Raw genomic sequence first — 24,418 nt, forward strand, 5'->3', positions numbered from 1 at the left:
TTGTTTGTTTGTTTGTTTATTTATTTATTTATTTATTTATTTTGTAAGTGGCTGACCTCTGCATGCAGGCTTCTTGCTCTCTAGCAATGAAAACACCTTTGCCGATTGCATCAGTGAGTGCTGGTCTCTGTGTAGCACTTTTGAACCTAACAAGACCTTAGCCAAGGGTGTAGCTGAATTGGGAGAGGGCCCATCTCTCCCAAGGACCCTGGGTTCTCCTGGCAACATCCAGAGGTGGGAAAAACTATAGGCAAGGGCCCAGTGAAAGCACAGAACTCCATCCCTTTGTAGGTAGAGGGGTTTAATGGAGAATCAAACTGTCAGCTATGTCTTGGGAAAAATGGAACAGCAAACGGGGAAAAATGGACCTTAGGAGTTTTGAGTTTAAGGCTTGTGAGCCACAACAGGCTGGGAGTTCGAGCCCAGCACAGGAACCCTGACAGCCCAGGAGCTAGATGAGGACTTTGATCATCCCCAGGTTTGTTTGCGCTAATCAGGAACTAGAGGGCCAGTTAGTGTGTGAATGAGGGAAGTGATCCTTTTCCTGTCAAGTAAACTGCAGCCCCTTCACAAGAATCTAGAAGTCAGGGCAATCTAAGGAATTCCGACTTTAGATTTGTGTTTATCCACTAGCAATCCTACGCTGGTGCAATTGCTCTAGGAAAAGAGAGATACTGCTGCATAATTATGGCCTCTCAAGAGGCAGGGAGATCAGCCTCTCAAGGACTGAACTCCAAACCCTTTTTCCATAGCCTCTTTGTTGTTACACAAAAGGCACCTTTAACAGGTCAATTTCCTCGAACTAAAACTTATCTGATCTAGGGGTTGACTTAAAAGAAGACCCATCACCTTAAGCAGTTCTCAGCCTTAGGGAATTTCCTGGTTTGCTAGGCATGTCTCCAGACTGTTATAAAAAAGCTCTGAAAATCCTTCAAAAGAACAACTCCATAAAATCTCAGATAACAATTACTGAGAAAATGCCTAACTGTTGATTCTAGAAATATTAGAATACAGGAACTAAACATTTCAGGGGAAAATAATTGGATATATTTATATGAACCACACATATGAAAATATGTATATACATGGTATTACTGTATTATAATATATCTGATTATATTATAATACATTATGTTATAAATATTGGTATATCTAATTATATTATAATACATTGTTATGTTATAAGTATTGGTATGCACAGTATAGAAGTAGGTTTACATAACTATGTTAATTTTTCTAAAGAGAGAAAAATACATTTACTCTTTCTTATTAATGAATGTATTGAGTAATCGTTAACCCTAAAGTAAAGGAAACAAGGACTTTTTTTAAAGGTTTTAAATGGGCAATATTTGTAAAATAACCAACTCTTTTGTGTAAATCATAATACATTTAATATGTAGTTTTATATTAAATTACAATAATATTCAAGTTTCCACAAAAATGGGAAATGAGAGACAAAGTCAAAGCATCTTTTCATAGACAAGATCATTTCTATGCATATAAATTCATATAACTTTTTTTCACAAATTCACAGTGAAAACCTTAAGAATGTATAAAAACAAATACATGACAAAATTATAGAAAATAAACTCTAATTTGAGAGCACAGTTGTACAACAGGGCCTACAGCCATCACAGGTTAATTGATATAAAGTTATTTCAGTAAAAGGAAAGAAGCCATGGTATATTCCTTTTGATTCCTCAGTTTCCATTCAGTGTCCATCAGTATGTAGTCCTTACACTTCTTGAGGAAGCTTAGCAAACTACCATACTCCTGATCTTTGTTCCTCATTTCCAGTTCTTTCAAAAAACATGAAGTCCTGAATAAAAAATAAGAAAGAAAAGAGTTTTCAATGACAAAACAGAGAACAAATACCACATACAAAGGGAATTTATAAAACCATGAACCATAAGAACAATGGGAAATTAGAGCTATGTAATGTCTGCCTTTCTCTTCCCTTTTTAAGGGCAATCAACTAAATCCTTCTCCCTTTCCTCTGTTCTGTTCCAGTCTGACAACCCCTAACAAATTCTGTGGACATTACTATTTCATATCCCCTTGAAGTCTCCCTTCCCATCTTGCTTCCAGAACTTTTGCTAGTCCTTTCTAGTAATTCAACGTTCCTAGTTACAGGAGTTCCAGATTCAGCTTTTGACTTGGGGCTGGTGGAGCCTTTTCACATTGGAAACCTTGACAAGGGAGCTGACTTCCGGTTTGTTTTGAAAGCCAGTTATGTCAAATGGTAGTTTGCTAGGGCAAACAGGTGAAAGGATGTTTTGCTGGAGCAGGCACGGGTGAAGGGATGTTTTGATATAGCAAACACTTGAAAAGGCCCTTAATGAAGGGGTACAAATATGATTCCACAGACAGTGGGAAAATGGCACTGAGCACTGGTTTGGTTTGCTCTGCCTCACTATTCTTCCAGCATGTTCAGGTTTGCCTTCCATAAGCCTTGTTGAGCTCCACTTATGGTAATGTGGCCATTGTGAGAAATTTGCCCAAGAACTGCTTATAAGGTTCCGGCAGTAGCTTGCCACCTCTGCTGAGTGGTATTTGGTGTTTGCTATGGGACTGAACTTCTGCCAAAGAAGATCGAGCTCACCCCCAAAGAACTATTGCTGAACAAGTCTGCTTCCCCCAAATCCTAATAAATTTTCTCTTTCACTACTACATCTGGGTGGTGGGCTAGAGGAGATGTTGAACCCTTATTATAAGTAGGTTGCAAAATATTTATGCCTACAGAGTGTTCCTGGGCCCTGGGTCAGCAATTCTCTTCCGAACATGCTTACTGTCTATTAAATCTTATACATTTTATGTCTTTGATCTCCTGTTTCCTTTTTCCCTTCTATCCCATTTGCTAATCGCTTGGTTTGAGCAATCACAGTGCTGCCTCCTTTCAATCCAATTATCACAGAGTCACCAGGATTTATCTTTGGATTTCCAACAGTTCTGCCTAATTTTAAATGAGCACGTTAACTAAAGTCCCAATGACCTAGTCTGTGGCCTAAAAAGCTGCCGACTTCCCCAAAACAACAATTTCCCATCTTAGAATCACTCCATGCCCCAAGAACTTCTTTGACTTGTAGGCATACACAGTCTCTGCAATCAAGTGTTCTAGATTGTGTCCAGAGTGTCATGTTAAATGGAATTTCAGACCCGGTTGAATGGTGAATTGAATACAAATGGCTACCTGTTTCATCGGGCATCTTGGCACATACTATTTGGTGAATGGTTTCAGAATGACTCTAGAAAGTCACTGATAAGGAAAATTAGCAGGGACAGACTCACTATGAGGAAACAAGCCCCAAGCATTACAGCTTTCATCTTCACATCCAGGTCTAGAGGGAACTGGATCCCGAAGTTGTCTGCATCCGTGAAGGCCTCTCTCACAAAGCCAGACCACTGCTTCGAAATTTTGCCAACTACCGATTCTTCATCTAGAGATTTGAGCTGCATAGCAAATATAAAGTCATAAGCATTTCCCAAAAGTAAATGGCAAACATAACTTTCAAAGTTACAATTCAAGAAAACAAATATTTGCCTTAAATTATATAAAGTGATAAGCATCACGAGATTCAACTATTCATTGTATGCTGACAAAACTAACATTCTCTGGTTCCTGCTAAGACAGATAATATAAATTCTTACTCTCAATGCAAAATAAATTTAATAGAAAAAATTTAAATGTTTTACTGATACATTGTCTAGGACCACTAGGAAGATGATAAATGCAATTACTGTTCAAATTCTGCTTCAAGAATCTTAGCAGAGGCTCACTGCCAGCCATGGGGTAGTGGGTGGTATGGGCACCTGAAATGCAAAATCCCAGAGAGACCTGAAGGCCAGTGGAAGGATACAGCAAAAAGCACCATGGGAGGGTGCCAGGGCAGCGATGGGGTAGGGATGGAAAACTCGCAGGGTATAAAGAATACAAGAAGAAAGGCATGTGAAGTCAAGACTTCCAATGTGAAAAGATCCTGATTTAGGGGGTCCTGTGGGAGGAAAGACCAGGCAGTAGAACAGTAGAAAAGAACACGCCCACACTAAAGCCACTCTGTAGAAGGCTGTGGATGCTCCCTGAGGTATGAACACATAGGCTTATGTTCAAGGAGAAGGTGTGTCCTGTCCAAATCTGCAAAGGTCACCAAAGGTAGGAACAGCCTCTTTTAAAACCTTTGCTCCAGACAGGATCTACCAAGTAAACAGGGACATTAGAGGTAGTCACAGCTGATATGGTGTTAAAGTTTACCTCTAACATGAACGAAAAGTCCTAGGTTATTGCTCATTCCACACCCAGGTTAGGTATAGCACACTTTCTGTTCCTTTAGGATCAGGTTTTGTTGGGTGTCTAATTTGATGATAGGGTGTGACAGAAGACTTGAGTGTTCACCGTGGCCAACTGGCTTGGCCTGCATGTGCATCCAGTGAGCAGCATCACACAACAAGATACTGTGGTCATAGTCCTAGGACACACTTTTCTTGAACAGATGAGAGGTCACTGCATGGTCCAAGTTAGAGCCATCTACATGAGGTTCATCAATGCCCAAACTCAGCTGACCTAGTGGCCATATTGTGAACACAGCGCTATCTGTTTGAAGTCATGAACCATTGCAGTTGTATCAGATATGACATTGTGATAAGCTGCTCTAAAACAAATCCTCTTTTGTAATATCTGAATATTTTTATGTGCAATACCTGTCATTTAAGCTTTTATAGTCAGTCGTCAAGGGCCACTTGAGCCAAGACTAATAGAGAACAGGAGATACAAGCAGTACTGAGCAAAGTGCCGGGTGGTTTACCATTCTTATATTTCTCGTGTGGCATTTATAAGTCAGGAAAATGAAAAATTTTTTGAAAAGACATTGATAGAAAAATAGGATAATACTCTATGAGGAAAGTTCTGAGAATGGGCATCTCTCTCAAAAGATCTTATCCTTCCCTTGGTGAAGTGAGTTGAACAGTGCCAGGTCCTGAGATGAACTGGGATAAAGGCTGTCCAGGTCACGTGACTGCTTTAGGCTATGGTATAAAGGCTGTTTCATCAGTGCAGTGTGAGAGCATAAGGTCACACTTCCGTGACTGATCCCTAATAACCGGGCTTCTGTGACAGACTTTGTGGAGGGTGTGCAGGAAGATGACTCACACCCAGGCAGAATGGAGCAGTTCAGCCTGAGGTTAGCCCCACATTACTGAAAATGGGATGTAATTTACATCCATAAAGTATTATGTCTGGAACCTTCAACTATACATTTTCAAGCCATTGTTTACTATGGGTAACGGAAGCTGTGAAAAGTAAATCCTTGAAAAGATGAGACTTAGAAACTAATTATATTGAAACTGTCATTAATAAGGCATGATAATCTGCCTTTGGAATCTCAGCATCCACATAAAAAGATATCATATAAATAAAGGTCTAGGTTCTACTTCCTCTAGGGAAAGTATACTGGGGATTGTAGTCAAAACTTTGAAAACCAAAAGTGCACAGTTTCCTCAGCATAGCTGGAACCTTTAATACAGGACAAGGGAAAAGAGAAGAAAGAGCCAAGAAAGGCCACTTCAGTGAGTGGCTTGCTAACTCGTCTATGGAAAACGTCCAGTACGAAGTATAAGCGCACAGAAGTTGGTCTGTTTGTGCGTGTATCAGATGCGTGTGGGTGATTGTGGATGTGGACAGCAGCATGCCTTAGGGCGGAATGTAAGTCTTTATACCAAGTAGTTTACTGCTCAGGCCTTATTTTTGAGACAGGGTCTCTCACTTGCTGATGCAGCAAGGGCAAGCCCCAGGCAGCCTTTTGACCCCATACCCCAGATCTGGAAGACAGATGGACATTTAGTCTTCACTTTTTGCCTTGCTTTTTGGGGAGTCAAAGGCAGTATACCCGTTCAGTGAGCACTGTGTCAGCCGAGCCGACTCCTCACCCAAACATACAAAGGTTGTAAGTACTAGTTTTTTTAGAAATTCTTTTCTTTCTTCTTTTTTTCCCCCATTACAGACCTCTGCTTTTTATCTACAGTGACCTTTAATCAGAGTAATCATTAATCATTAACCAGATGAGCATACAACCATTCACACTATTCAGCTAATGCAATAATAACATCCTATAGGGATATGTTCCTGTCAGCAGAACACACCCTGTAGACGTTATGATGCTTCTTACCTCAAAGTCAATGTCTGAACAGCAACTACACACAACACATGGGCCAACAATTTTTAGAACATCCTCCTTCTTCTCATTCTGGAGAGTGAACTTGGGCAGACACGGGTGCCAGGTCTGAGCCACATAACCGACTGGCACCCCAGGAGGAGCCTGGATTTCTATCTATGAAAGCAAAAGTACGCATTTAATGTAACCATAGACACACCATCCAGGTTTAATCCATACTTCAAAACCCCTGCTGCTAAGGGAACTTCCCACTGACCTCCTGGAGGCAGCAGGGGAAGCAGCAGCTACTGCATCTCAGGGGTCGCTCCAGAGTCATGACTTCTCGGCCCATATTATCCAGGATCCTCAAGGTGAAAGGTCTAGAGGCTCCACAGCAGTTTCGAGTGCAGCAGTCAGTGTCTTCCACAGCAAAGTAAACTCTCTGCCCGAGGCTGTTCTTGATTTCATACTTGTTATTTGTTTCAAAGCCTGTTAAGACTGAAAACACACAGGAAAACGATCACACTCACGGCTTTGTAAGGAATAGTGATTCTCTCCTAAGGTAGCAGAGGGAGGGGTGATATGGATGCCTGAGCCTACAAGGAACAGTAGAACGGGGAGACAGGCAGTGTGGAGATGAGCTGGACTCAGGAAATGGCAGTGGGAAAGGAGTTAGAATATTCGGCTAAGAAGGAATGAAGTTCACATGGGAGATCTCGAAAGAGAGCAAGGTGCATCTTCAACTCCATGGGCTCCATCACAAGGGGGCTTCGGAGTCTGGGGTGATGCACACGCATACACACCCTTTCTTCACCATTTGAGCAAAAGGCATGGGTGTGCTTGTTCTAAAAGTCTGAATGTGAAAAAGGGAAGTGAAAAAATGAAAGTGAATCTGAACAGGGCCTTGGGCCTGCAGATCCGTGTTTAGTATCTAATTATCTATCAACGATAGATAATTCAATGTGGAAAAGAGGTTTTAGACCAGATGCTCTTAGCGGCCATATCTTCAAATCACAGCCTACAAGGGCTATGACATCACAGGCCAACAGTGTGGTACTAAGTCCTCTCCCTCAAGAGAGTTTCAAAAGACAGATCTTGCAAAATTGACTCCCAGGCTGGAAATCTTTTTGTTCAGGCAGGAAGATAAAATAAAAGTCCTTCCTAGTCCATAGCCTTCTGATACTAGAATTACTGTCCATCAGAGGACTGTCCAAAAATCACAAGGAATTATTTAACATTTGCAGAAGCTGAAAGTACCCCATGTCATCTATGTGCGAGGCCTCCTGGTTATCTGCAGATGTTCTTTGTCATGAACGCTGCGACGTGCCTTTGGTGGGGCTGAGAGAATCTGAGCTCTGCTTTCCTTCAACACTTGGCTGTCACTCAGTGATTTTTACAGGACAATTATCCAATCTGTTGCTCTTTTAATATTTTATCCTCAGAAATTTTGACCTTATTCATGAAAATTAAAAACATTTTTACAGTCTCTAATTTTCCTAGTGATTACCAGTAAGTAAATAAATAAATAAAATCTGAAACCACCAAAACAATTTTATGTGTATACCTTTATTGTATACTGAGATTTGAATACAGGAAACTCAATAAGAACTGATGTACATTCAAAATGTAAAACCTTAGTAATTTTGTTACCTCTGTGTTACACATAATATAAAAAAAATAACAAATCATTTCTTCAAAATAAAATAAGTAAGGATCTCCTGTTTTTAAAAAAACCTAAATATTGAAAAATAGTATACTTTAGAATTGCTTATACTTCATTGTAAGCTGTCCAGCAGCTATGGACAAACTGGGTTTACCTGAAAGGGAGGCTAGAAATAAGATAGTGGGGCGAGAGAAGAATGAAGCCAAGACAAAGTTCTAATCAAGGCTCCAAAGTTAATAATAAGCTTTGGGTTTATAAAGGAAAAAAAAACCCCACAAAACCCATCCCCTTCTTCAGTTCATGTAAGTTATAGCAACAAGGTCAGCACAGGCAGCCAAAACTTCAAAGTTTCCATGGGAATTTACAACTGCAGCCAAGACAGATGTCTCTGTCCAGGTTGATAAGACCTGTCATGGCGAATGTTCAAGGTCTACTTAGCTTGCTTAAGGCTGGAAAACTGCTCAGCCTTTTCAGGGCTGGGAAAGGCCTGCTTAAAGCTAAGGAGGCTACACTTCATGAACTGTATGTAGAACTACAGTACCTTAAAGCCTATAAATCTTAGAGCAGCTATATTAAAGGACTGCAGCATTAGAAAGGTTGAGAACCACTGTAGGAGAGACATCTGTGACCTCCTGGCTGAACCTTCTTCCACAGAAGACTGCTGTAGGAAAGGCAGCTGACAGGCCGCTAGCTGTATGAACTGCTTCTATTTCTACAAATACCATCAACACTACAGATACATACCTTCCAGAAGTTCAATTTGCTGATGAACCAGAATCTGATCAATCTGTTACAGACAAAAAAAAAGAACATGCTCTTGAAATCAGTTATCAACATTTCTTGATATTGTTTTTCATTTAAAAGATAATATTTTTGGAAATTGCAAAACACCTGTGGAAAGTATCTACTCCAAGATAACATTTTGGTCAAGTAAGATTGATTTGTAACAAATTCAGGCCTGTATAAAACAGCATTCTTTCTCAAAGGAAAGTTTCTCAGGGAATACTCACAATACTTCAATTGATTTATTAAAGCCTCTGTGCAATAGGATTGAATGATATCACGAGTGACTAATATCACTTGCAGTACAGATATATTCTTTTCTGGTATATAAAGGATGTTAATTTTATTAAAATCTATTTTGAAGTTATTTCCCAATCAAATAATTACTAAAACTTTCTACGCCTTACACTTCTGAGTATACTATGGAAATTTAAGTTCGCACAGAGTATCCACCCGGATGTTCGACTGGTTAACAATTCGATGGTTATCACAGTCTATTTGTTGATACATTCATAGATTGAATATACTAGATCCTAGCTCACCTAATGTCCTTCATCAAATAAATGTTAAAGTCATACTTCTGCATCTCATTTCTGTGTAGTGCAGAATATTCTTGGCCATTTTTCTTTCTTTGATTTTTCTGGTGATGAATTTTATTTTATTTTTTATTTTATTTATTTACATTTCAAACGGTATCCCCCTTCCTGGTTTCCCTTCCGCAAACCCCCTATTCCATCCCCCCTCCCCTTTGCCTCTAAGTGGGGCAGGTGCTCCCTCACCCACCCATCCACTGCCATCTCAACTAACATTCCTGTATTCACTGGGGTATCAAGCCTTCACAGGACCAAGGGCCTCCCCTCCCACTGATGTCAGATAAGGCCATCCTCAGCTACATGGCCTCTTTACTTGTAGGATTTTAGAAAAGCACATCATTCAAAGGACACAAGTGACAGCATAAATATGAGCTATACTGGTGCTAAATATAGAAGATATACTTTGAGGGTGTGAATTGGAGTCAACATGAAAAAACACCAAGTTTAGTACCAAAGTCCAGACTAGAAAGCCAGGCCCACTACTATGGAAACTATGTTTTGTTTTGTTTTGTACAGTATTTTTACTTCTGAGAAACATAACAGTTATAATACCTGCTGCATGTCAGGGATTTTTCTATAATGATTAAGTGAGGCGATACATGAACCAGTTAAGGAATCTGAATTGAAAACAGTGCTAACAACTACTATTGCCAAAGTAATTCAAAATTACAGAAAACATAATTACTTTGCACATTAATATTTTTCTTAAAAGGTGAACCTGACCTCGAAGAAGTAGAAGTATCTGTTAGGAGAAAATGTTATTTTATTTCATATTTTTGTGACTTTTTGGTCTGATACTCCACCTTAAAAACCTGAAACACATTATGTGTTCTTTGTTTTCTGTTTTTGTCTTTTTTATTTTTTCATGAGCAGTTCATACATTTATACTTGCCTGAGTTAAGTATTCTAGCCCAGGTGGACAATTCAGTGGAGGAGGAGGTGCTGGCATCCATGGGGTCCCTGCAGGCCCACCTGGCTGATTTTGGACAGGAAAACCACTTGGGCCACCAGCTACATAACTTCCCGGTGGGACTGGGTAGTCAGGTTGGGGCCCTGGATAGGGACCCTGGGGCCCTTGGTAGCCAGACTGGGGTATGGGGTAAGCAGCATGTTCTGGAACAAAAGCAAGTGAAATAAATCATAACTGCCCAGAAAAATCAGTTCATTAGCTGTATCCCCACTATCTATCTACAAACATATCTATCTATGTTCTCGGAAATCCTACAGATAAAAAGATCTATATGATGCTGTAACTTTTTATACACCGAAAATAGGTTCTAATAATTGAGTGTGGGAAAGAAAACAAGCTCTGTCCTAGAGTCAAGACATAAACCTCCTGATGTCTGGTGACAGAACACTCAAAATGAAGGCTCTGAGCAAAGCACTGGCATAGAGATCACAATTCTAGAATTTCAGAAAGATCTGGGAAAGAGTTTTCTTTGTCTCCCTGAGGGAGAACTGGGAATATATAGACCATTGTTTATCTGCTTGAGCTGAGGAGGATAGTGCTGTGGTCCCTTAGGTAGAAAGGGTGTAATTATACATTACCCAGCAAGGACAATAGGTTCCAGGAAAGAATTGTTTAATGTAAATATTATCAGGCCACTGCTGAGAAATCCTGGTATATAATTAAAGACAAATTATTCTTTCTAATACATTGCAGATCTTGTTTGCCAAGAGTTGTAATCCAGTATTTCCCTCTGCAGTTTTGCCCATTTAAAAAAAAAAAAAAAAAAACAGATATCACCACCATTTTCATAAGGTTTTAGATTTAGATTTTACAATTTAGCTCCATAGAAGCTCTAGAAAATAGAGTTGATTAACCAAAGAATGTAAAAATTATGAGACAAATTATTGTTATTTTTATTTTTTTATTTTTGCATTATCATTTTGTAGTATTAAAATAATTAAATAAGGCCCAGCGGAGAGTTTCTGCTACCCCCCCGAATGTTGTGTGTTTCCAAATGAAGGATAAATATAAATATAGTCTTATATTTTGATATGTCTTAAACAGTGAAATAGCTGGGTCATTTCCAAACCTCCATGTGATTAACCCATTTCTCACCAATAATTCCAAATTATCATTTATTAAATCCTATATTCGATCTTGTCATGCACTGGGCCGCCGCTTTCTCTGCCTCCTTCATTTTATATCATTTTATGCGTATGGTGTTTTTTGCATATGTGTGTGTGTGTATTTGTGTATGTGTGTTTATATGTGTGTGTGTGTGTCACCATGTGCACGAGTGGTGCCTCTGGCATCAGATCCCCTGAGTTGGCCTTTTAGACCATTGTGAACCACAATGTGGCTGCTGTGAGTCAAACTCCAGTCCTCTGCAAGGGCAGCAAGTGCTCTTAAGCACTAAGTCAACTCTCTAGCCCTGTGAAAACTTTTAAACAATTAACAGCTAGAGAACAGAAAGGAATTAATACCTGTGTGCTTCATATACTCTATGAGGGAATGATTACAGTGAACTTCACACACTGTATAGACAGAGTGGTTACTATATAGAAATGGAATGTATATTCAATTTATTGATATTGTGCTATGTGCATCAATGATTTCACATTGACACATGCAGGGGTAAATACTTAGAACCCACAAGTGATAAATAGAAGACTTGTGACAAAATTCATGTCTTTAAGCCTCAACAAGGTTTAGAAAAAAATACTATAGTTCAAAAAGCTCTTTGTCTTGATAGTTTCTGTCATAGCAAAGGGTTATTAAGGATAAACATAAGAAGGCTCTCATATAGGATTCAGGGGTAGAAGCAGAAGAACTGACTCAAGAGAGCTCCAGTCAGGTTTAGGTGAATTAGCAAACAAAAAATTTGCACTGATGTGAAGGAGAAAATCTGTGAGCCAGAGGGCTGCAAAGAACGGGGCTGCTTCATGTGGATTACTTCATGCTGACACCTAAAGCGTGAGAAAGGACACGCTCAATGTGCAGGGTGATGAGGGGTGTTTCAGGTGGAAAGAAATGGAATGTCAAACCCTCTCCATGACGAAGGAGGGAGACAAGTAAACCCACTTCAAGTTAATTATGAGGCAGAGTGGAACATTCTTTAACTCTCTGCCTTACATTTTTTAACTCCATGAGAGCTAACCCAACACCACTTCCTTGGGAACTCAGAGCAGAAGTTTTCAAGCCTTGTCTTCACAGGGACCTGATAAATGTCCCTGAGCTCACAGGTCTGCTAATGTGCTTGTCCTGATACATGTAAGTTACTCTAAAGTGAACGTGGCCAACACTTACAAGGTAGAGTCTTGGGGTAGGCAGAATATACTCTTTTATTATAAACATCTAGATAAGGTCTAGGATCCACAGAACAGTTTCTAAGACAACAAGTTTGTTCAGCAAAGAAAATAGAATGCATACCATCCTTTTGCCCAATCAGAATACCTTGATCCTAATCCCCAGACTGTTTTTTGAAGATTTGAATAGCCCGCTACTTGAAAATCTGAGTAAACCATCTAAAAACCATCTATATTTGCAAAGATCAAGTTATCCTGACAATTACATTTGCTAAATGAAAAATCTCTCAATTATTTTATGCACGGGTTCAAAATAAGACAAAATTTGCATCCCTCGTATATAACGAAATGATGAGTCTATTTTTCTAAGACACAAAAAACAACAATTATCATAATTACAACAAAGGGTTTTTTATTTCTGTTTTTGATTGTGGGGATGGAATTTATGTTCTTGGACATGTAGGATAAGCGGTCTACAAGTCTGCTTCATCCAAAGCTTATCTGTGTTTCTTATGTAGAGTCAGGCTTTGGCTAAATGTTTGGCCTTGAACCTACCATTTCCTTGCTTCAGCTCACTGACCTCCGGACTTACAGACCCACATCTCTAGGCGTGGCTGAGAATAAAGCTGTCTATCATATACATACGCCACAAAGTGGAAACAAGAACCCTAGGTCTCTTCCAGTGCTGAGCTGTCTCTGCATCTGTCTGTTACTTTACAATTAATTCCCAGTCCTCTATGACACAAAACACCCATGGAAAACTTTTCAAATTCTCAAGACTTGATCTCAGTCTTCACAACAGATGACCAGTTGACAAGATTAACTTTGTTTGTTTGTTTGTTTTTTGTTTTTTGAGACAGGGTTTCTTTGTGTAGCCCCTGGCTATCCCGAACTCACTCTGTAGACCAGGCTGACCTCGAACTCAGAAATCCGCCTGCCTCTGCCTCCTAATCCTGGGATTAAAAGCGTGCGCCACGACTGCCCGGTGACAAAATTAACTCTTAATTGTATGTTTTAAGTGAAACATTGTTGCTTCATATAAACATACTGTTGATTTTACAGTTCTTACAACCTCTTCTGCCCTCTCTCTCTATATATATATATAAAAAGTACTTCCATGGGTTCAGTGATTAAAAGCACCAATTGCCCTTCAAGGGGACCCAGGTTCAATTCCCAGCACCCACAGGGCAGCTCATAACTGTCTGTAACTGCAAGATCTGGTACTCTTGCACAGACATGTAAGCAAGACATCAATGCATACAAAATAAAAATAAATACATTTAAAAAATACTCCTATAGAAAACATGGAACAAAAGGAAGCCAAAAGGAATAAAGCTGCCAACATTCCTTTAATGTAATTTCATGAAAAAGAATTACTAAAATAAAGACCCATGTGCCCCGGCCCCCTTTCTTTCCCTCCCTTCCAATTGTCAATTGATTAGTGTTATCTTTCTTCTGCAACAAATATTTACCTTGGAAAGCAGCTGGTGGATATTGAGGGGCATACGCAGCTGGCAAATATGGTCCTGGGTAGGGAGCATTAGTTTGCTTGCCTGCAATTCAGGAAGAGATATGTATATGTCAGCTTAAATAGATGTGCTTCAGGAAGAGAAGTACACAGTACTGAGAAAATGTATGATGCTTGACTTGAGCCAGGCAAAGTAAACTCAACACGGGAGCTCAGCTTGCAGAGGAGCTAATATGAAGGAGACCTTTGTTCTAAACATACTGTGAAAATTGATTCATACAGTTGAAAGAATCATATGTATTTTATGTTTTTGAAATTTAGCATATGTAGCTTAGAAAATGCATTGACCTATCGGAAAAGTATCACTAGAAGATATTTTGTTTTACTTTTATGTGCACATATGTATATATAACTATATGAATATAATGAGCAAAAAAAAAAGTGAGTTTGTCAGAGTGGTCAAATGAATTTCTCTAAACTGAATACATTGGTAGCATATAAAAGAGCTCAAGTTCATTTCAAATGAATTTCATTTCAATGGCTTTCCCTTTGTTTTATGAAAATGTAGGTTGCTACAAAAGTCATTAAGGAATAAGCAGTCTGGCCTACAGGTGGTAGAATGTGTAGATTATGGTGAGATGTGTGTATTTTCATCATCTCAATGAAGATGAAGGAGAAAGAAAGAAACATTTCAGAGAAAATGATTTGACTAGTATTATTTTCAAAAATATATATGTTTTTCTTCTCAGAATCTAAAATGTAATAAGGCAAAATATTTCACTGCAGACTTGATAAATGTTATTTTAGAACTTTCCTGAAGGAAATAAAGATGAAGAGTGATGTGATTGATATTATTAAATCCTAAAAGATGTGTATGTTATAAACACATCATCAAAGTAAACATCTGAATATTTTTCAGAATGAACTGATATAGGAAATGTTATTCTTTCATAAATATGACTAGTATAATTGCTATACATATAAAAGGTACCAAAAAAAAAAGCCCAAAATGTTCTTTGGATACAGAATAGTATGCTTTGCCCAGTGTACATAACTATAACCCTAACATATATCTCTTTCTCGGTGGCTTTCTTGTTTTTAATTAAATGGTATGGTGGATATTTGTGTCTATCTTCTCTGTGCTGGAATACTAAATAAGATACTGGAGACAATAACATAACAATGAATCAGAAAAGCAATTTCAGGAACTGAATGAATCATTACAATCAGGTGATGCCTTAACAGGTGATATTATAAAGAAGAAAAGTAAATACTTGTCATAAACTACTTACTGTGGTTTTCCATGATTTAAACCGTTCTGAAAAAAACAAAGGAATAACCGGTGTTACTTCATTATGTACAAGTTCTAGGCGAGATGTGACTGTTCCAATGTGTTCACAAACTATTCAGGCACAGGCCTGGCTCGTCTTCCTGATTCATTTAGTCTAGGCTGATCTACTTACTCAAATGTTTGGGTTGATCCTCATCCCTACACTCTTGGTCTCAGTGGGAATGCAGAAGTCTTTTTACTGGTCCTGCACTTCTAAAAGAAGCACGTGGCCCACGTAGGAGCCTCTGAGCTTGGCTGTAGGAAGGGTCCAGCAGGAGCGCAGAAGGGAGCTTCCAGGGTACACGACTGGAGTCTGGAATCCAGGATCTGTGTGCACTGTCCTGCCTAACCCGAGCCACAGATTTGAGAAAGTCTAGTATTCTGCTCTGTAGATTAAAAGTTGCTTTTTACTAAAGGAGTCTGATTAAGGTTCTAATAAGACCAGATATCTGACCATCCAAGCGATTCCGTGTCTATTTCTGCAGCAGCATGCAAAATTTCTCCTTGATACTGTTCCATTCCCAGTAGCTGAATCCATCTTAGCTTTCTCTGCTCTATCTAGGCACCATATTCTGAACTCTAAATGTCAACTCATTCCATGTCTACTGATTACAATTGAAGCATGAGGCGAAAATTCTGTTACTCAAACTGTTATGCTGGACTTTCATGAATGTAGTTGGCACCCCCTTTTCTGTGGCACATTCCAGTGTTGGCTGTCCTTTTACTAATTCCCTCTGCTCTGCAATTCTGAGTGACAAAACAATCAATGTGACTACATAAGTAATTAATTACGTCGGTGGTGGCGCACACCTTTAATCCCAGCACTTGGGAGGCAGAGGCAGGCAGATTTCTGAGTTCAAGGCCAGCCTGGTCTACAGAGTGAGTTCCAGGACAGCCAGGACTGCACAGAGAAACCCTGACTTGAAAAAAACAAACAAGCAAACAAAGTAATTAATTCCAGTGTTCTCAAGATACAAATGTGACCTCTTATATAATTTCATAATTTTCTTTCAACACGGGGCAATTTTAAGTTTAAAATTTGATGTTAATTATGAAATTATAATACTAAGATTTCTAAGTATTATAACCCCAGTTATATGTACTTTATATGTAAGAAATTCACCACTGGTTTAGTAAATTGCCAATAGGTTTACTCTATTCTAGAATAAATCTAAAAAAACAAAATAAAACATAATTGTGTTATTCACTTAAATTTCTGTATTTACTGCATCAATAGGTAAACTAGTTTATATCAACTGACCAGTATCCGCCTCCAGTGGCTCTCATCAACCAAGGGCAGAAATACAAATATTTATCTTTTTTTCAACTAATCCATAGAACTAAGAATTAATTAATAAGCATATGTAATCACAGTAGACTAAAAGGTTATATAAGGCTATGTTAATACTTCAGAATTTATCATATATATTCATATATACACACATACATATACATATGTGTATATATGTATATATATATATATATATATATATATATATATTCATGTACATTTTCTCAACATCAAATTTTTATTATAAAAGCTTATGCACCAAAACGAATATCAGTTTTCATAAAACATGCAAGCAGTACTTTAACAGAAGCATCAAATTGAAAGACAAACAAATCTTGTTGTAGAGATAGGTAGCTTCCCTTATTTAATTGTGTGTTTAATGACCCTCAGGTTTTTAGCTGCACCATTTATATTTTTAAGTCTCATTTATTTTTGTTGTATATGTGAATGGTTTTACTTGCATGTATGTATGTATGTACATGCAGTATGTGCCTGGTGAATGAGGAGGCCAGTAGAAGGCTCTTCATGCTTTGGAACTAAAGTTACCAGTGGTTGGAAGACATTATGTAGGTGCTGGGACCCAGAGGTTGGTCCTCTGCAAGATTCACAAGCACTCTTAACCACTGAGCCATCTCTCCAACCCCACGTTCCTTATTTCTTATGTCACTGTTTAATACACTTGGCTTACAAAGGTCTATGGCCTTAACTAAACAAGAACTTTAAGGGATTGTAGTTTTCTGTTATTTTCATCTTGTATCTAGTCAACCAACTTTATATTTCTTACATTTGGTAAACAAGGTCCAAAACTGGAAAAAAAAATCATTTAATAGTTACTGAATTCCAATTATAAAATAAGACCAGATCTCTCACCCTAAATCATCCAATGTTCAAGATAAACCAGCTCAACAGTTCAAACTTTGAAATTTTTTTTAATTAAAACATTTTTCTTTTCACTATGGTATACATGCAAACATATAATACCTACATGTAAACATACATGTACACATGCATGCATACCATATACAGTTAAAAGAAAAATGTGTACATATGTTTATATGTGAATACTGTATGTCTGCATGTACATACATGGGCTATAGTTTAGAGAGCTGAAATCGATGCTGGTATCTTCCTCAATTGTATTTTACCTTAAGTCTTGAGGTAGGTATTCCATTGAACCTAGAGCTTGCCAATCCCTGATAATCTATCTAGCCAGCTTGACTATGAAAATCTTTGTTTACAAATATGTCTTCTTAGGATGTGGAAAGAGGGAAATTCCTAAGCCATGTCAGGTGGACCTTAAGAATGTGGTGGTGTAAGATTCTGTTTGCATAATGTGACCAACTGAGAAGACACTGGGTTTGTTTGTCTTGGGGCCAAAGAACATTTCCTCCTTGCACAGAAATCCCCAAACTGTGCTCATTTCTCTCTCCTTGATGCTTTCTTATTACTCTGGTCCATAATTCTGAGGCTTTATCTGTGTTCACGGGAAGCACCTTGTTTGAAAAACTGCTGCAGAATAAAATGTGGGTTTACACCATCCCAAGCTTTGAAGTGCTATGTGTGGGATTGAGAGTGAAATATCAGGTTGCCACTAAGCCTATGCACTTGGCACTTAAAATAGAGACCATTGTGTGCAATGACTGAAGGCATTTAGCACATGGCTGCCTACCCAGACTGCTCTCCTTAGCTGTGGAAATGATCCTCTGCTTTCCTCAACCTTAGGGGAGCTTTGTCAACCCACATGTCACCAGACTTTAAAAATAACTTGGAATTGTGTTCCCATTTGAAGCATGTCACTCATTATTTTAACCTGATGACTTTTGAATAATGTTTTCTGCTCTTGTTTTATTTTTTTAAAGTTTCAGAAGATGCTTATGAAAAAGAAAATATTTGTGATGTACCCGGGAAGGGGGGAGTTTCTAATAAATATATATAAACTGCACCAATGATTTGCAAGTACCCAGAACAAATGAGAAACTTCAAGAAATACCCTGATCACTACTTTCTTCTTTGTAACTATATTATGTGATACATAATATGGAAAACTGTGACACCCTATACATATTAATGAAAGTACATGTAAATACAGTTATATGTAATTCCTAGGGCTTTTGTTGTTGTTATTACAACCACAAATTCCCATTTCCTTTCTAACTTTTTTAATTAACAATTTTAATTAAGAAATGCACATTTTTAAGTGTGTAGGAGGCATGCAAGCATTTGTCTATGAATGTTTGCGTGTGTATACACATGGACTGAGGTTTAGAGAACCGAAGACGACGTCTGGCCTCTTCCTCAATTGTACTGCACTTTCTTTACTGAGGCTGGGACTTTCACTAAACCTGACGCTGGCCAATTCTAGCTAGTCTATCTAGAGAGCTTGACTTATCCCTGGGGCCATGGTCTCTACTTCCTGAAAGCTAGGACTGCAGGCAGTGACTACAACTGTTGGGCTTCTTGTGGAATTCTGGTCATTCCCATCCTCCAGCCTTCATGCTTGCACAACAGTACTTTATCCAGTGGGCCATCTTCCTCAGTGCTTTTCTGGTTTTTCTCTTAATTGTAAACCATTCCCACCTGGAACCGGGCAAACACCACGAGGGATTATCATCACGTCTTCACGATTCAGACATGATTCAGTGAACACCTGTCTCTTGAGATCTTGAAATTTCTATTGCCTTTCAAAGCATTTTGGAGTATGATAGCATCACCCATGCTGAGAAAATAAGTAGGTTGAGGCTATTTAACCAGAATGTACCTGTTAGTGCACACATAAGATCAAATGCCTGTCTGTAAATCACCCAATGTACAAGTTAAACCAGCTCACGTTTCTCTTCACAGCCCAGATGCCAGCACACGGCTCTCTACAACTCAGCTGCTCTCTACTGCTTTAAGACCATCATTAGAATCTCAAGAGCTGAACAAGTGAACAAAAGATTTCACGGTAGGTAAAGGAAAAATTGTGATAGGAAAAATGGTGAGGCAAAAATCGTGATAGTAAGTTACATATCAAATAATTTTCAGGTACCTTTGGTTGTGTTTTAGCTACAAATCAAATAAATTTTAGGTACCGTTTAGTTGCATTTTTAGGTAGGCTTTGTACTTTTGGAAAGGTTTAGTAAATACTTACAAGGAAACACATTCCATCTGTCAAATTGTGGGCTCCGGGTTTGGTGATTGCCCCAACTGAGGCAGATGAATATGCAACTATATTTCCACAAATGGTTCAGTGCATTTCCACAGCACTTCAAGGCATTGGGGAGCATTTGGGGAAACAGAACCCATGACTGAGCATTTGTACCACAAGTACATTGCTTACAAATGCAATGTCCTTTGAAATAGAAAGCTTCCTTCTCAAAATCCACGTCACTATTTCATGATCACAAAAAGCCAACAATGAAACACGGGCAAACTTTGAATGAAAACAGATTATACAGCAACCAGAACCCACTGAAAACACAGCTGCCAAGTGTGCTACAAAAAATAAGAAGCAAATTTAAAGAAGCAAAAAATTCATCTCGGAAACCCAGTTACTCTTACTGAGGTTCCTATATGATTTCAAAAAAGCCTTCTGGGAAGCCCGATGACTTTACATTAATTTGAGATTTTTCTTTTCTTTTTTTTTTCCTTTTTTGCTTACTTATAAATGATGTTCTTTACTGCTTCTCAGTCCACTAACTAGATGAATTAAGACAGTTCATTTCCATATCTTCATATTATTATCTCTGGTTCACTGAAAAAAAAGAAAGGCTTCCAAACTTCCTAACAAATGAAATTTGTTAGCAAGTCTTTTAAAAGGGCACTCTGTTATGTAACACAGCAATGCCCAGGGTTCCAGTTTATTCTTGGGGGTCAATCATTTAGTGGCTAGGTAATTTTTTTTTTCCAAAAAAAATGTATTTGAAAAATACAAAGAATAACACACACTGACTAAACAGATGGTTTCTTTGAGCTCTATTTATTTAATGCTGTACTACAACAGTGTGCTGTGCACACACAGGCAAATATACTCATATAAATATTTCCTGAAGAAATATTCACTTTATGAACGCCCTGGGTTTTCAAGGAGGTATTCATGGATACTGCAGAGTCTATTCTATATAGTATCTGCATAGTATAAACACTGTTTACAATGTGTGTATAGATGGCAAAAAGTCTCTAAGTCTATACTATAGACCACACAAAGCACTGTACAAACACTTCAATCAGTAAACCTTTAGAGCCAGGTTTACTAATAAGAAAAGTAAGTATGCTGCACAGAATACTGAAAGTGCTTTGAGTAAAAGTGATATTACTTTTGTTTATAGGGGCAGTGGCTACAGTGCCATCAAGACAGGTAAAAGTTATCTATCATAAGCCAGGTCACGGAGCCATGGCTGCCTGTGTGTTCACAGAGCACTGCAAACAGGTGATGTTGCTCAAGTTGAGCCCTGAAGCTACACTCTCACCTCTTTCAGGAAGAATGAACAATCTCTGAGTTACACAGCTGAGGAGGGAGAGGTCCTGTTGTTCAGTCCGGAAGCAGGGACTCTATCTGGCTTACCAACAGTCTATATTTTTATGTTTGTTATGTAAAGCAGCACAATTGTTGTAAGTATACAGGTAAAAAGCTCTGTATTTTTTATTAACCTTCACTGGTACCCAGTATTTAGCTCCAACTGCTAAGCAGCTAAGCTGCTAAGCCGGAAGAAAGTGTAATTGTTTGGGAAAAAAAAGTGTAATTGTTTGTCTTGGAACGGGGAGGTGACCATACCCAACTTCCAGGAATAAGATTACAGAAACCAAGCCAACAAGGAACCATGGGGAAGAGTTGTAGGCATGGGGGCTGTGTCAAATATCTCATATAATAAAAGCTAGTTTCCGTGTTCCACTTCGTTCTTTATCCAGCTTATATTAACTGATTGAAAAGTGAGAACTCTTTTGGTTGTTCTTTTGGTTGCTTTTCCTTTTTTGTTTGTTATGTTTTTCTCCAGACGGTTTTTCTTGTGTAGCCCTGGCTGTCCAGGAACTTGCTCTATAGACAACAAGGCTAACCTCGAACTCATAAATATGTCTACCTCTTCCTCACAAGGGATGGAAATTTAAAAAGTGGCTTAAATCTTTTAAGTCTTTTACTGTCAACAATTTCAGGAAAGAGATGAAGAAACATGAAGAAACCCTGTCAGAGTTCAAGGTATGTAACATTAGACGGAATCTGCACTTAGCCGTCTTACCCACTCAGACCTTTGCCACTTTATATTCTCTACTTCTGTATTCTAGAATGTTACGTATAGTTTGGGTTCTAACCACAAGCCCAAAGAACACCTGGGTTAAAGAGCTAGCAGGCTCTTTGAAGGTTTCTCTTCTTTTATTTCCCCTTCCCTTTCCTGCAATGGGAATCCAACTTGGACTCTGCGCATTTGGAAAGAGCTCTACCACAGTTATGAGTGAGCCCAGCTTCTGCACTGCTTCAGGGCTGCTCTAGCCTGTGAGGCAGTGTGCGAAACTGAACTAGTGTGGATCGCCTAGCAGCTGCGGGGACAACAGGGCTTCTGGCTGAGTTCCCAGCCCACTTCCGGGGTCACGAGCCCAAATCTTTCGGCCATTTCTCCCAGTCTCCAGACCATAACCTCTGCCGCCTGAGGAAACTGTCCCCAGCCCTTGCTCCTGCTCGCCCTCCACCCACCCTCACCCCCGCGCCCCATCACTGTACCCCGCTCCCGTGCGCGCACAAACTGCGAGCGCATTCCCGGACCGCACAGAGCGCGGGACTCACCTGAAGATCCTTCTGCTCTGAAGTCCTCAAGGTAGACGCTGGCTCCCGGCAGTCGTGAGTCCCCAGCCCTTGGCTAGCGGCGCAGCTGTAGCCCAGCTTTCCCCCAAAGCTTCGCAGAAGGACTCAGTATGGATGAGCCCAGCCTGCACTCCAGAGTCCTCCAGTTGTGCCCAGGGATCAGGCAGAGCAGTCCACCTGGCCCGCCCCGCCCATAGGCAACGCAAAAGGAAGTGGGATTTTGATGGCTTGCAAAGGAAGGCCTTGGAAGAGGGGAGTGGCCTCTTCTGGGAACTTTCTTTAGATCACCAGATCTCAGTATATTTGGGTTTTGTGTGTGTGTGGGGGGGAAATCGGCTTCCTCAAAATTGCTTTCCTGCTTTGCACACTTTCCTAAGAAGTAACATCAATTGCACATCTGTTCCATCTGCCCTGTTTGCAATCTCAAGTTTGTTAAAGTTTTCCTAGCAGCATTTTTCTCCTGTTTTTTTTTTTTTTAATCTTATGGGTTTGATATAACCGTTTGCTGTTAGCAGTCTGCTTTCTTTTTACTACAGTCTGTGGGAAAGTACCGTCCTTAACTAGAAAACCTTCAGGTTTGGTTTGAACTGTCGCTTGCTCACCAGAAAATCAGCATCTGCTTTGTATAGTAAAATGGTGCCTCTCAAATTACAGCCTGAGAAGAACCACCCAGCTGAAACTACATGTGAAGGTCATGCCTTCAAAGTTTCTGATTTAGTATGCCTGGTGTGGACATTTCTAAGAAATTTCCCTATGACACAGAATGCATTTCTACCACCACCTCCCACCACCTCCGCCCCCTGCCAGCGTTTTCTGAATCATTTGGAACTCTTGCGGGGAGGGGACAGGCATATGAAAGGATGCTGAGAGGGTGAATTTTAAGTAGTGAGCTCACTCTTCCTTCCCTGTGATTGGTGCATTCTAAGTATTTTCAACTAAAAAATCCGGGGAGCATCTTGGGAGGGCCCACTACTTATATGTTTCTGGATGCACCTAAATATCAGTGTGCATAAAATATATTGTTCTTCCATAGAAAGCAACAATGCATGGAAAAGTGAACCTCACATATATGAAGAGTCTGAGAGCGTGGCAGTTGGTGCTGGAAAAGTAAACCCAGAACTTAGCAAAGCTCAGCCTGATTTGCAGCTTCAACCGGCTTGTTGTTAGACACTCAGGATATTTATTGTTATTCTTTACTTGATTTCATACTCGGACCAAACAAGGATCTTCACTACCCTCTCTTTGCATAAATGGATTAATTTCATTTGAATTTTATAGTATAGTTATAGCTATTTGTGAATCTTTGTTTGTTTGTTTTAACTTAAGCAGTTGAAGTTTAATTCTAGTAAAACCTAGTAGAGATGAAAACATGAGGGCAGTCTGTCTAAGTAAGAGTCTTCCTGTTGCTTTCACCTCTGTTGTTTCCTAGGCTAACTGCTGTTACCAGTAACTCTAAGACTGTCTTGGCCACTGGGGAATCAGTGAGATAGGGCTTCATGGGCATCAGCTGCTGGGTGGTGGTTCACTTGGTATTGGTTTCCTCTACTAATGCCTTCATACTTCAAGCCCACCTAAGTTTTCTACTTAGAAAAATTAGCCTTAGCCAACAACTTAAATGTTGAATTACTAGCACTAATTCCTTATTAATATCAGGAGGTCAAGTTATTTTAGGTAATGTTTATGTTTTCCCACCTTCCAAACTTTAATAACATAATGATGATAATAGTACAACAGGTAACAACTGAATGGACATGTTCCTGTTTAGTGGTGGTGGTATGTGTGTGTTGGGGTGAGTATGTGTGGGACGTGCTGCTTCCTAGCAGGATACTAAACTCCAGGCTCTGTAATCTTTAATATACATCTATTCTTTCCAGGTTGTTTGAGACTTTAATGTATTCTCCATGCACTAAGGAAGAGAAAGGGCTTAGCCCACTTGGGTCTGGGGAGCCAGGGAATGAGCTGATAATACCTATCACTTCTATTCACCTCCTGTAGTCTGAATTAGGTTAAAGAGACACATAATTTACAGGACAAACTTGGAAAATGCAGGGTGGAGCCTTCCCAGAAAGAGAAAGAACAGAATTTTCTATTGAGGGAAAAAAAAAGTACTCTCATTAGG

General features: G+C 39.2%; 1 protein-coding gene across 2 annotated transcripts; it reads right to left on the reverse strand.

Moving 5' to 3' along the window:
* Positions 1 to 1,409: 1,409 nt before the first annotated feature.
* LOC127688720 (phospholipid scramblase 1) lies at positions 1,410 to 22,584 on the reverse strand. Of its 2 annotated transcripts, XM_052187649.1 has the most exons (9): positions 22,282 to 22,584; positions 15,198 to 15,223; positions 13,910 to 13,990; positions 10,075 to 10,295; positions 8,551 to 8,593; positions 6,421 to 6,641; positions 6,159 to 6,320; positions 3,289 to 3,450; positions 1,414 to 1,819 (listed from the first exon to the last, which is right to left on the reverse strand). In XM_052187649.1, exons 2-9 carry the CDS (start codon positions 15,208 to 15,210, stop codon positions 1,763 to 1,765), a joined length of 960 nt encoding a protein of 319 aa, XP_052043609.1. In that variant the 5' UTR covers positions 15,211 to 15,223; positions 22,282 to 22,584; the 3' UTR covers positions 1,414 to 1,762. The 2 variants fall into 2 exon arrangements, with proteins under 2 accessions (XP_052043610.1, XP_052043609.1); XM_052187650.1 differs by lacking the exons at positions 10,075 to 10,295; positions 15,198 to 15,223; positions 22,282 to 22,584 and having other exon boundaries at positions 1,410 to 1,819; positions 13,910 to 13,978.
* Positions 22,585 to 24,418: the final 1,834 nt, after the last annotated feature.

The sequence above is a fragment of the Apodemus sylvaticus genome, chromosome 7 (genome assembly GCF_947179515.1).
Source record: "Apodemus sylvaticus chromosome 7, mApoSyl1.1, whole genome shotgun sequence".
Taxonomy (NCBI): Eukaryota; Metazoa; Chordata; class Mammalia; order Rodentia; family Muridae; genus Apodemus; species Apodemus sylvaticus.